At 46.0% G+C, this 11,827-nt stretch overlaps 1 protein-coding gene and 1 long non-coding RNA gene across 9 annotated transcripts in view; one reads left to right on the forward strand and one right to left on the reverse strand.

Annotated features, from left to right (window-relative positions):
- Positions 1 to 8,160, forward strand: part of MMP17 (matrix metallopeptidase 17) — a 66,774-nt gene extending 58,614 nt beyond the window's left edge. The window contains exons 8-10 of the mRNA XM_072600761.1: positions 1,475 to 1,627; positions 4,474 to 4,731; positions 6,279 to 8,160. Coding sequence (XP_072456862.1) covers positions 1,475 to 1,627; positions 4,474 to 4,731; positions 6,279 to 6,613 — 746 coding nt within the window. The 3' untranslated portion in view covers positions 6,614 to 8,160. The remainder of the gene's footprint in view (positions 1 to 1,474; positions 1,628 to 4,473; positions 4,732 to 6,278) is intronic.
- The window catches only part of LOC140499399 (uncharacterized), a 60,763-nt gene extending 49,534 nt beyond the window's left edge, over positions 1 to 11,229 (reverse strand). For 2 of the 8 annotated variants that reach the window (XR_011965429.1, XR_011965434.1), the window contains exon 1: positions 10,982 to 11,229. This is a non-coding gene — a long non-coding RNA (uncharacterized lncRNA). Of the gene's footprint in view, positions 1 to 1,445; positions 1,649 to 10,981 lie in introns of all 8 variants that reach the window. The other 6 variants (XR_011965432.1, XR_011965431.1, XR_011965430.1 and 3 more) reach the window with 6 other exon arrangements.
- Positions 11,230 to 11,827: the final 598 nt, after the last annotated feature.

The following is an 11,827-nucleotide window of genomic DNA, read 5'->3' on the forward strand; positions in this document are numbered from 1 at the left end:
CCCTCCTAGCTCTAAAATCTATGAGCCTATGATCCTAAGGGACTGGCCCAAGATCACACAGATTAGTACACTGCAGAACAAATCTTAAAGCTGATCTCTAGAGTGGAGTCTGTTTGTCTGCTGTAATTATCAGGGCTGCCCTTCCCACATTGGTCTCCAACCCAGGGAGCCTTTGGCCACAGCCTTCCTTCCAGAAGCACTGACCTGCTTCCTTTCAGGAAATCCTCCTTCAAGTCTCCAGGGAGCCAGGAGACCCCAATCTCTATCCTAGTTCTTAGTTTCCCACCAACTTGCCATATCACCTTAGGCAAATGACTTCCCCTTTGTAAATCTCAGTTTCTTCTTCTATAAAATGAAAGGTTTATATTGTTGTCATTTTTTCAGTCATGTCCAACTCTCCATGACCCCATTTGGAGTTTTCTCTGCAGACATTCTGGAGTGGTTTGCCATTTCCTTCTCCAACTCATTTTTACAGATGAAGAAACTGAGGCAAACAGAGTTAAGTGACTTGCCCAGGTCACACAGCTAGTAAGTGTCTGAGGCCAGAATTGAACTCAAGAACTCATGTCCAGTACTCCATCCACTGTGCCAACTGCTGTGAGGGTTTATATTAGAGGTTCTCTAAAAGTCTCTTCTAACTTTGGATTTTTCTAATTCATCTTGAGTATTTCAGATGGGTGGGAGGATAAGGAAGAAGGGAAGAGCTTGTGGTGATGATGAGGGTTAGAAAGGTACAGGAAACCCAAGGCTGGAGTTCCCTGGTTGGGCCATCTGGAAAGCATGTGCAGAGTCAAGCATTCTTGAAGCCAAGGTGGTAAAGATTTTATTGTTACACTTTTCAGCTGGCAAGAGTTCTTGGGGAACCTGCAACCTTAGAGAGGTACAGTTAAAGTTTATATAGGATATTCTATAGTAAAATGTGTGCCAAATATGCTAAGTAGGTATTTCAAGGCAGGATTAGGAAGTGGGTAAGGAGTGATTAGTTCTTAAAGGAACATGCATTTTTACTGCACAGATATTTTACCCAGAGTTCACTGCGAAATAGCTCAAGGGGCTACATGGAGGTGTGGTTTTAGGTCTGAAATGTTACTAGTCAAGTAATGGTCAGAGCTTCCTGAGAAATACCCAGGTTGCTCCCATCAATGTCTTGTTAGACAAGATAAACGTAAGAGAGTACACATATGTCTAAGTCTGGGATACATATTATTGGTCAGTGATTAGTAAATATCTTTATGACCCAGTATGCAGCCAATTCAAACTAATAAATTCTATAGGTACAGCTGGCAATTGTATCAGGAAAGAAGATAAAAGTTTTGCTAGGGCATGCTGTCCTCTGGATGGAAAGAAACTGCCAGAGACAGGCTAGGAAGAAATGTGATTTTTAGAGAAAGATTTTTAGATTTTAGAATTGGGGTCCAAGCACCCCATCAGTGAGCTCTACTCACCCACACCCATGGCCTTTCTCCTTTCCCAGGCAAGTATTTCTGGAGGCTGACCCGGGACATGCACCTGGTTTCCCTACAGCCTGCTCAGATCCACCGCTTCTGGAGGGGTCTCCCCCTCCACCTGGATAGTGTGGATGCTGTCTATGAGAGGACCAGTGACCACAAGATTGTCTTCTTTAAAGGTGAGACATTCCCACCTTGATCTAGGAAAGAGATCCAGGACAGGTCTGAAATTTACATTTGTAAAGAAACTGTTTAGTTATTTTCAAGTGCCCCAGAACAGAATTAACAAAGTTATCAGCTAGTAGAATCTTTAGGGGGCCTACTTTAATAAATGGGAATAAATAGAAACAGCATGGTAACTACAGGACTTGGCCTCACTGTTTTGGAAAACCTGATGTATACAGGGCTGTGTGACCCTGTCCAATTCCTTTAACCAGCCTGTAATATAAAAAAAAAAAAATCAGTTTCAAGAGGACAAGATGCAAAAGGTACGGCTAGACAGTAGCTCATCTGAAAAAGGTCTGGAGGGGTTTAGTGGACATCACAGTCAACACTAGTCAACAGTATGACAGCAAAAAAAACTAATATAATATTGGCTGCACTGAGAAGTTGTGAAAGAAGGGAAGAAACGAACATTTGTTAAGTGCCTACTATGTGCCCAACACTTTACAAATACTATTTTCTTTGATTTTCACAACGAATTAGATACTGTTATTATCCCCATTTTAGAACTGAGGAAACTGAGGCTAAGTTAAAAAACTAAGGCTAAGAGGTTAAGTGACTTACCCAGGATCCCCTAACTAATAAATGTCTGAGCCTGAATTTGAACTCAAGTCTTCCTGACTACAAGTCCCATCATTCTATCCACCTAGCTGTTTAGGGGAGAAATAGAGGAGGGGTGGGCTTAGAAAGAAAGACAAGGAATCCCATTTTGAACAGAATGCTTTCTGGATGTCTGTGGGACACCCAGCCTACAATTAGAGATGGGGGACTATGGCTATATTACAAGACTAATATATAGAATTGTGAATCATCTTTGTAAAGATGGTCGTTGAACCCATGGGAGTTGATTCCATCCCTGAGAATGTAGAGAGAAATGAGAAGAGCACCCAAATTCATTCTTCCTCTGTATTCATTCAATATCAATTAAGCACCTACTATACTTCAGAGTTTATGATAGACACTGGGGCTACAGAGACAAAAACAGCACAGTCTCTGCCCTTGAGAAGCTTATATTCAATCAGGGGAAACAATATGGACTCATATAAAGAAATGCAAAGTGTACACAAACTAAATACAAAACTTCTTTGGGAAAGAGGCCACTGGTAAATGGAGGGTCAAGAAAGGTCTTGTATAGAAGGTGGTATTTGAGTTGAGTTTTGAAGGAAACTGATCATTCTAAGGGGCAGAAGGATGGAGGGAGATTATTCCAGACTTGGGGGACCACCTTTGCAAAGGCATGGAAGGCGGAAGAGCACCCTATACAAGGAACCGCAAGTAGGCTAATTGGACTGGAATCACTGTGTGTGTGTATGTGTGTGTGTGTCTGTGTGTGTGTCTGTGTGTGTGTGTGTGTGCAGGAGGAAGGAAGGAAACAAGCATTTCTTAAATGCCTACTATGTTCCAGGCATCATGCTATGCATTTTACAAATATTATCTCATTCATTCTTCACCACAACCCTGGGAGGTCGCTAGGCGGCGCCATAGTGCACAGAGTGCTGAGTCTGGAGTCAGGAAGACTCATCTTCTTGAGTTTAAATCCAGCGTCAGACACCTGATAGCTGTGTGACCCTGAGCAAGTCACTTAACCCTGTTTGCCTCAGTTTCCTCATCTGTAAAATGGGTTAGAGAAGGAAATGGCAAACCACTTTAGTATAAGTCCCAAAGTAGGGTCACAAAGAGTCAGACACAATTGAAACAATCAAACAACAACATCCCCATTTTGCAGATGAGGAAACTGAGTCAGAGAGCGGGTAAGTGACTTGCCCAGAGCTGGGGGTATTGCTGATTCCAGCCCCAGGGTTTTATCCACTGCACCACCTAATTGAAAGGGAGCAATAAGAAATAAGCCTGGAAAGGTAAGGCAGAGACGGATAGTGAAAGGCTTTAAATGTTCAGCAGAGGATTATGTAGTTTATGCTAAAGGCAAAAGGGACTCACTGGAGTTTCTTGAGAAGGGGAGTAACATGGTCACACTTATGCTTTAGGAATATCAACTTGTCATCCAAATGGAGGGTGGGCTGGAGAAGGGAGAGGCCAACGGATGTGCCCACTTGGAGGTCCTTGGCAATCTCAGAACGAACACTTTCAGCTGAATAAGGAAGTTGGAGGCCAGGAGCTTGAGGACTGAGTGTGGAGAGGAATAAAGGCTGGGAGAGGCATTTGAGGAGCTTTCCTTGCTTGTAAAAGGGAAGATCTCAGGGGCTTAGATTCCCAGCTAGAGACCTCAGCAATCATCTATGTCAGTGGTGACAAATTTAAATAACAATAGAGGCCACTGATCCACGTAGAAAACTCCCTGCTGGCTACATAGTTTGACTTAGTTTTAAAATGTAATATTATCTATGTTTTATTATATTTTCATTTATTTTGTTCAGTATTTCCCAATTACATTTTAATTTGATTGGGGCTTAAATTGGGACTGTTGAGGCTGGAATGTGCACATTTGCCATCCCTAATTTAGAACAGCCTTCTCATTTTATAAGTGAGGAAACTGAGGCCCAGAGATGGCAAGTGATTTGCCCAAGATCACAAAGGTTTGTTTGGAAAGATGGGGGATATGAACCAAGCCCCTCAGTCTCCAAGTGCAGTATTTCCTCTGGACCACATAGGTTGAGAGCTTGAGGGGATGGTAGGGTCACTCAACCTTGTTAGATACACTGCATCCGTCCATGGGACATCTGTATTGCCACTATCCCCATCTATTCCCATTTCCCTTTTTGCCTACCTCACCCCTTCCCTCCCAAGCTCCCACTGCTATACGGCTGCCATTTTCTTGCTCCATGCCTGTTTCCTCTCCCCCCAGGAGACAGATACTGGGTCTTTAAAGACAATAACGTTGAGGAAGGATACCCTCGGCCTATCTCCGACTTCAGCCTCCCGCCAAGTGGCATCGATGCTGCCTTCTCCTGGGCCCACAATGACAAGACTTATTTCTTTAAGGACCATCTGTACTGGCGCTATGATGACCATGCTCGGAGGATGGACCCCGGGTACCCCGCAGAGAGCCCTCTGTGGAGGGGGATCCCCAGCATCCTGGATGATGCCATGCGCTGGTCTGATGGTAAGTCCCCTGCTCGTCAAAGGTTCAGAAATGTGGCCCACCCACAGCCCAAGTTCACAGTCCCAAATCCTGTGTCTGTCCTTGGCTGTGGCCACATTAGCCACATCCTCAGCAGAGTGGTTCTGGCTAGAGGTCACTTAGAATCAAAGACCAGAAGACCTTAAAACAGCAACATCATCATACTCAGTCCCTGCCTGCAAGGAGATGACCTTCTAAGAAAGGAAACAATGTATACAATCATAGGTGCTGGATACAAAACACATACAAAGTAGATACAAAGTAACCACTGGCAGCTATGTACGCATGTTTAAAAAGGCACCTAGGATCACTAGTTCTGGGGAGCCCATAGTCTGAGGAAGGACCGAGGTGGTCATGACTAGACTGAGACCATAGCCCTGCCCTCAGGGAGTCTTGGAGGGGGAAGACACAACTCATACACACAACATTTGTTGTGTGTGGTTTGTCCTTTGTTCTCAAAGAGATCCGTGACATCAGGGAGATGATGACATGACTTGCAATTGAATTGGATTTGAATGAGCAAAGTCACCAGCCTTACTTTCTCCTCCAGAGCCAGAGAATAGCGCAAGACAGTGTGCTAGAATGGAAAAGGAATTGGAGGCAGAAAATCTGGGTTCACAGACAACAAAACTGACATCAAATCTTGACTCTGTAATTCTACTGCCTGGGCGAACTTGGGCAAATCACTTCCCCTCTGAACCTCAGTTTCTTGTTCTGTAAATTGAGAGGTTTTGGACTAGATGCTTCCCCCTAAATCAGTGCATTATTCTAAGGTGCCCTAAGAATGAGGTGCAGAGAACAAAGGAAACTCCTTGGGACCCCAGGAGACAACTACCCATAGGGCGGTTCTCCTGGGAGATCAGATCTACCCCTCAGTGGAATATATACTAAAGCTCTTAGACATGGGTACATGCTCAAACATGCATGCACACATCAGAAATACATATACATGTACACCCAGACACACATACAGCTACAGAAACCTGGCTTTTGTGTTTGTTTGTCCTTCATTGCCGAAGAAGACGATGCTACCAGAGAAATGATGACATGACTTGCACTTGACTTTGTTTTGAGTAAGGGAGGGCTGTGCAGGTCACCAGCCTCACTTCTCCTCCAGAGTCATCTGAATCCAGTGACCAGATATTCATCAGGATGACTGGAGATGATCCAGGATGCACTGGGAGACCTTGGACCCTTTAGGCCAAGGTCTTTGCAGGTACTCACTTAGGGTGAGGCAACCTAGACAGATATATACACACTACACTACACTACACTACACTACACACACAGACACACACACACACACATACCACGCCCTGATCGAAGATGATTCCTTCTAACAGCCTCTATGCCATTAAAGAGTCCTTTCTGCTACCTAGTCTGAATCTACCCTCCTGCAGGGTAGGTCCCTGGGCCAGGCCTCAGGAAGGGAGCAAGCTGTGGCCTGTAATGGGAATAGTGGGAGCAAGGTCTGATCTCAATCCCAACATCCTCCCCCCATGTATGGATGTCTTTGTCTTTGTCCCCAGGGGCCTCGTATTTCTTCAAGGGCAAAGACTACTGGAAAGTACTGGACAGTGAACTCGAGGCAGCACCTGGCTACCCACAATCCACTGCCAAGGACTGGTTAGTGTGTAGTGACATGCAAGCTGATGGCCCTGAGAATGAAGTCAGAGCCGACGGAGCCAGGACTGGGGCCCGCTCGAGGCCAGGCCAGCATGACGAGAGCCGCTCAGACAGTGGTTATGAGGTCTGCTCCTGCACATCCAATGCTTGCTCTTTGGGGCACATCTCCAAGCTACTCATGGCCCAGCTGGCACTGGCCAGCCTCTGGACAGCAGCCCTGATGGCTATAGTGCTATGACACCACTGATGCTGGGCTGGGAGAGGAAAGAGCTAGGGTTGCCCCCCCAGGGACCACTCACAGCCAACACCAAGAGCAGGGGTACCCCGCTCCCAGGGCTGGTGAGATATTCTCCAGGAGAAAATAGTGCAGTTTGGAGTTGCAATCAACTCTTTTCTTTTCACTCAGCCTTGAAGATAAGAATGAGGCCTCTATCAGTCCATGGTCCAAAGCTCTTCCATCCTGGCCTCACAGAAACTGGAGGCCCCTGGAACAGGTGGGGGTTGGGGAGGGTGGGAAGCAACAAGCAACACAGTTGTCATCCACCCTCCTAGAGGGGATGGTCAGACTAGGTTGCCTCACCCAAGCAGTCAGTAAATCTTCAAGGATGTAGGACAGGAAGAGGCACAAGGTGAGGCCCCTAACTCACTCTTCCAAGCCCCAGGGCCTAGGAAGATGCCTCTACAAGGAAGCTAGTCTCACTCAACAGCCTTGCCCTGTAACTCTATATCTGAAGCAAAGGTCCAGCTGTCTGGGCCCCTTCCTGGGAAGTGACTGTCTCTGACCACTATCGTCCCTTACCCCAGAGAAAGAGCCCACAGAGCAGGGGATCCCCAAAATAAATATATTCTATTTTCCCCTCAAGGAGGCTTCCCATCCGCGGTTAAGAAATATCAGTAAGCCCATCAAAATGGTCATCTTGACTTCACAGATAGATGGGAGAACAGGGTACAAACACAGCTTGCCATTCGTCTTTTATTTGAAAACACCCAAGGTATCCCTTGGTGCCAAGACAGTCCTGTTCCTGGAATTTCCCCACCCTAGAAGCATGGGCTGCGTGGGATAGAATAAAACCATTAAAAGACTGATCCAGGAACAGCTCAGCCTCACAGGAGGTCAGGAGCTATTGGTCTTTGCTGACAACAGCTGGTCCAGCTCTGAGGCCCATTTCCTTGGGAAGGCAGGACACAATGTCCCCTGCAGTTGGCCATCTCTCCACCTTCAGCAGAAACTTCCCAGAAAGCAGGTCAGGAGTGAGTGGTTAAGGATCTTGAGGAGGTGGACATCTAGGGATGGCTTCATTGTCTCTGTGTGTGGTATTTCAATCAAACACAATCTGTTCCTGCTTTGTATACAGCTCTGATGTCTCAGTTTCTTGCTGTGTAGATTCATCCTGCTTCTTGATTTGTCAGCCCTGGGTGTGTTTGTGTTTCTGGACTCAGGTCTATCCTGGCTGCTAGTCCAGGGCTATAGCTTCCACCATGCTAAGCTGCCCCTCACTGGCAAGTTTGTAACCTTGAGACAAGTCTCTTCTCCAGTTGGAGAGTGGGAGCGGATTCTAGAGAGCATCACACACTTACTAGGTACCTCATCTGGACAGAGCATTTTTCTTTGGGCCTTAGTTCCCTCATCTGTAAAATGAAGGAGCTGTACAAGATGACTTCTAAGGTCCTTTCCATGTCTAAGTCCACGATTCACTGGTCCTCAAAGTGCGAAGCCTTTTTGGAGGGTCCACAAGGTCAAAACTATTTTTACAATAAATATTGAAATTTTAATTTCTAATACAATGAATAATGATAGATATAGCCCACATAAACAAAAGCTCTTGGGTAAAAGGGGATCCTCAGTCATTTTTAAGAGAATAAAACATAATTTTTTGAGACCAAAAAATTTTTGGTCCCCCCTCCATTTTACAAAAAGGAAGCCAAGACTTAGAGAGGATAAATAACAGCTAAGATCACAGAGCATGTCCATTTTAGAGCCAGATGGAGAGCCTACCTCCTCAGACTCAGCCCAGGGCAGCTTCTTCTGTGCCAGGATTTGGCAGTCATGGCCAGAGATTGCAGGGGAGAGGGAGGAGAGGGAGTACTCCGTCCTATGCCCCAGGGTGGCCCCTAAGTCTGTCCCTGCCTTAGCTGAAGTGTGGGATAATGAGATGCTGTGTTGGAGAAAGACCTCCAGTGGTCAGTAGGGTCCCCAGCAGGGTTTAAGATGGAGCCAGAGGAGCTAGGGAAACGTGATGAAGATTTGTGCATTTCGCCACTAGGGGACAGCAGAGACAGCATCTAGGACTGGCTCTGGAAACTGAGAGGCAGGTGTTCAGATATCAGTTCCAGGACTGGCTTAGTGGCTACAGCCTGATTTCCTGTACTTCCTGCTAAGGTCACTGGGGTCTTGGCCACAGGCCCATGGATTGGCCAGAGCCTCTGGGCTGTAGGATTATAGGGTCATAAATCCAGACCCGGAAGGCACCTCAGAGACCTTCTACTCCCAACCCCCTCATTTTACGGAGGAAAAAATAGAGACCCAGAAGGTTGTGATTTGTCAACTCACTCTGGTAGTAAGTAAGGCAGGTTGTGAACCCAGATTCTCTGATTCCAAAACCCATATTCTTCACTGGGCTAGCCTCAGGGTCCTGGGGTCTTTCTCTGGTGTCCCAGTCTGGCCCAAGACCAGGAGAAGGAACCAGTGAATGAGAGGCCCCTTACTGATCCCTCAGCCCTGACTACTGTTCCGAGTCTCCCAGCTTCAACTCAGGCCCCTCAGCTCCCTCCTTCTATGGAGACAAACTGACCAGCCCCAGATACCTCCTGATCTGGTCTTTAGCCCCTCAGAGACTCCTAGCTCTGTGGTTTATTTGATGTGGATACTCTTTCAACAAAGATCATGGGATGCTCGGAGGCACAGAAGAAAGATAACTTGATTCAGATTCACACGACCTGAGTTTGAATCCTTTGCCTTGGGTTTTAGACTCCAGGCCCCTAAGGTCCCTTCTAGGTCTGAATCTATGCTCCTATAACCTCTGTGTCTTGGTAGATGGTCTTCAAGACTTTCTGGGACTTTTTTTTTTGAAATTCATCATCCTGCGGCCAATCTGTGGTACAGCCTGATATTATCCTGAAAATGAATTCTAGCTCTGACCAAATCTCTATGTGAGCTTGCACAAGTTACTTAAGTGTTCTCTGTCTCAGTTTTTTCTTCTGTAAAATTCAGGGGTGAGATTAGATGGCCTCTGAGGATCCTTCCTGCTGTAATTCTCCTTAGAATTTAGTCAGAACAGTCCTTGGATGACAAAAAAATAGCCCCATCTCCCCACTCGGCAGGACCTACCAGAGCTTGTGATGCCCTCAAATAACCTTTGAGAAGAATCACTCAGCAAGCATTTATTAAGGGTGTGCTAGGCCCTGGGGATACAAGTACAAATATACCTGCTTAATACCATGCAACCATGTGGTCTCAGAGGCCACTTTAATGGAGAACTAGTCATATATCTTAGACTTAAAGAAGTACCAGTGAATTGGAAATGAAAATGCCCTGGTGGGGAAAGGAGGAGGTAGGAAATCCTTCCCTTTCATTAAAAACAAAGCCAACGATCTCTAGCACCAATAGAAAGTAGCAGCCCAGGTTGCATCAGCCAGAAGGCCTGCAGCAGGAAAGGCCTAGGTCCACACCCAAAAGTAGCAAACCTCTCCCTCCCACTGACCCTGATGCAATTTCCTACCCTACTGGCCCTAGAAGGCTAAATCAGTCAGGATCTGGTGACTGAAGCCTGAGGTCAAGAGAGAGAAAGATCAGGTGGCTAGGTCTGGGAGCTGAGGTTGGGATTATAAAATCATAGATTTACAGCTGAAAAGGAAAATCACCCAGTTATCAAAAAGGAAATTGAAGTCCTACTAGCTTCCCAACCCCCAATGGTACATGATTTGCCCTAAGTGACCCAGGAAGTAATAATAAATCAAGATTAGAACCCAAATCCTCTGACTCCAAAAGAATTACAACGTAATAACTCTGACCAGCTTTGGGAATCGTGGAAACAGCAGGCCAAGCACCATGTGTAGATTCTAAATTCAGGGTCCAGAAGTCAGCAAGCTGCTGTCTAAAATCAGTCCAAAGTCAAGCTTGGAGGAACTTTCAGGGCTTGAGGTCTGGAGTCTGACTTCAACAGGCAGATAGAAGGAACTTAATGATTAGTGGTTTCCTCCCTTCAGGAGGGCTTTGGTTTAGAGCTGGCTTTGGGAGCCAGCCCTTCAGTCAGGAAGACCTGAGTTCAAATGTGACCTCAGACACAACCTGTGTGACCGTGAGCAAGTCACTTCACCATGTTTGCCTCCATTTCCTCATCTGCAAAATAAGCTGGAGAAGAAAAGGGCAAAACACTCCAATATCTTTGTCAAGAAAATCCCAAATGGGGTTACAAAGAGGCAGACACAACTGAAGAAAACTGAAAAACAAAATGTGTCAGGTCGAGTACTAGGCCCTGGGAATTCAAAGACAGATAAAACAATTCCTGTCCTCAAGGATCTTTTACTGTCTTGTATGGAAAACAACATATACACAGAAAAGTCAATACATAATATGTACCAAGTAATTTCGGGGGGAGAAACATACTTGCAGCTAGTTGGATCCCTTCTCCGTCCTCTTTCCCCAGGCTCAGCAGCTGGTTTAAGTCGGGTAATACGGGGCCCAGCATAGAAGCCAGAAATAAAAGGGTTCCCTCAGTGGCTCGGGCCCAGAATTCCAACTCTTCCTGGGACAGCCAAGTTTAGTAGACTATGGAATCTGGAATTTAGAATCTGTCACTGAGTGACTGGGCAGGGAGCCAAGGTTGCATCAGCCATCCATCAGGTTATGAGACAGGAGAGGTCCAAGTCCCCTTCCTAAAGAAATAAGACCCTGACCTCAAATGCTGATGCAATTTCTTCCCCCTGTTACAGGACCAACTCTGTGGCCTAGAGAATGGCTCTGTTAGTCACCTAAGAAACCCATCCAGCTCACAAAATCTCTTTTCAGCCATCTGATCCAACCCCTGCCAGAATAAGAATCCTTCTTTGACATCCCAGGCAAGTGATCATGGCGGGAAAGGGGAAGGAGAGGAAGTAGTAATTAATCAATCAATCAATTGATTCTCCCCAGCTACCCCTTCTCCATAAAGATTTAGAAATTGTATCAGTCTGTATTCTGATTGGAAAGTCAAGAAAAAAATCATAATGAGCCATTTTTTTTTTCAGCCCAGAGCAGCTGAGGAAGATAGAGAGGTCTATGGACTCCAGTGATAGGGTGTGAATGTGGAGCACTCTAGCATGCAGGGATGGAAAGAGGGCCTATTTAGGTCAGAAAAATATCCCAGGGGATCCCTGAACAAGCAACAGGTGCCATATAGCAGCTTTGTTCCCCCATTACCCAGTTCCAGATTGGGGGCCAAGAGGAGTGATCGGGAACTTGGACCCTAGCTGG

This window comes from Notamacropus eugenii, chromosome 4 (genome assembly GCF_028372415.1).
Source record: "Notamacropus eugenii isolate mMacEug1 chromosome 4, mMacEug1.pri_v2, whole genome shotgun sequence".
In the NCBI taxonomy this organism is placed as follows: Eukaryota; Metazoa; Chordata; class Mammalia; order Diprotodontia; family Macropodidae; genus Notamacropus; species Notamacropus eugenii.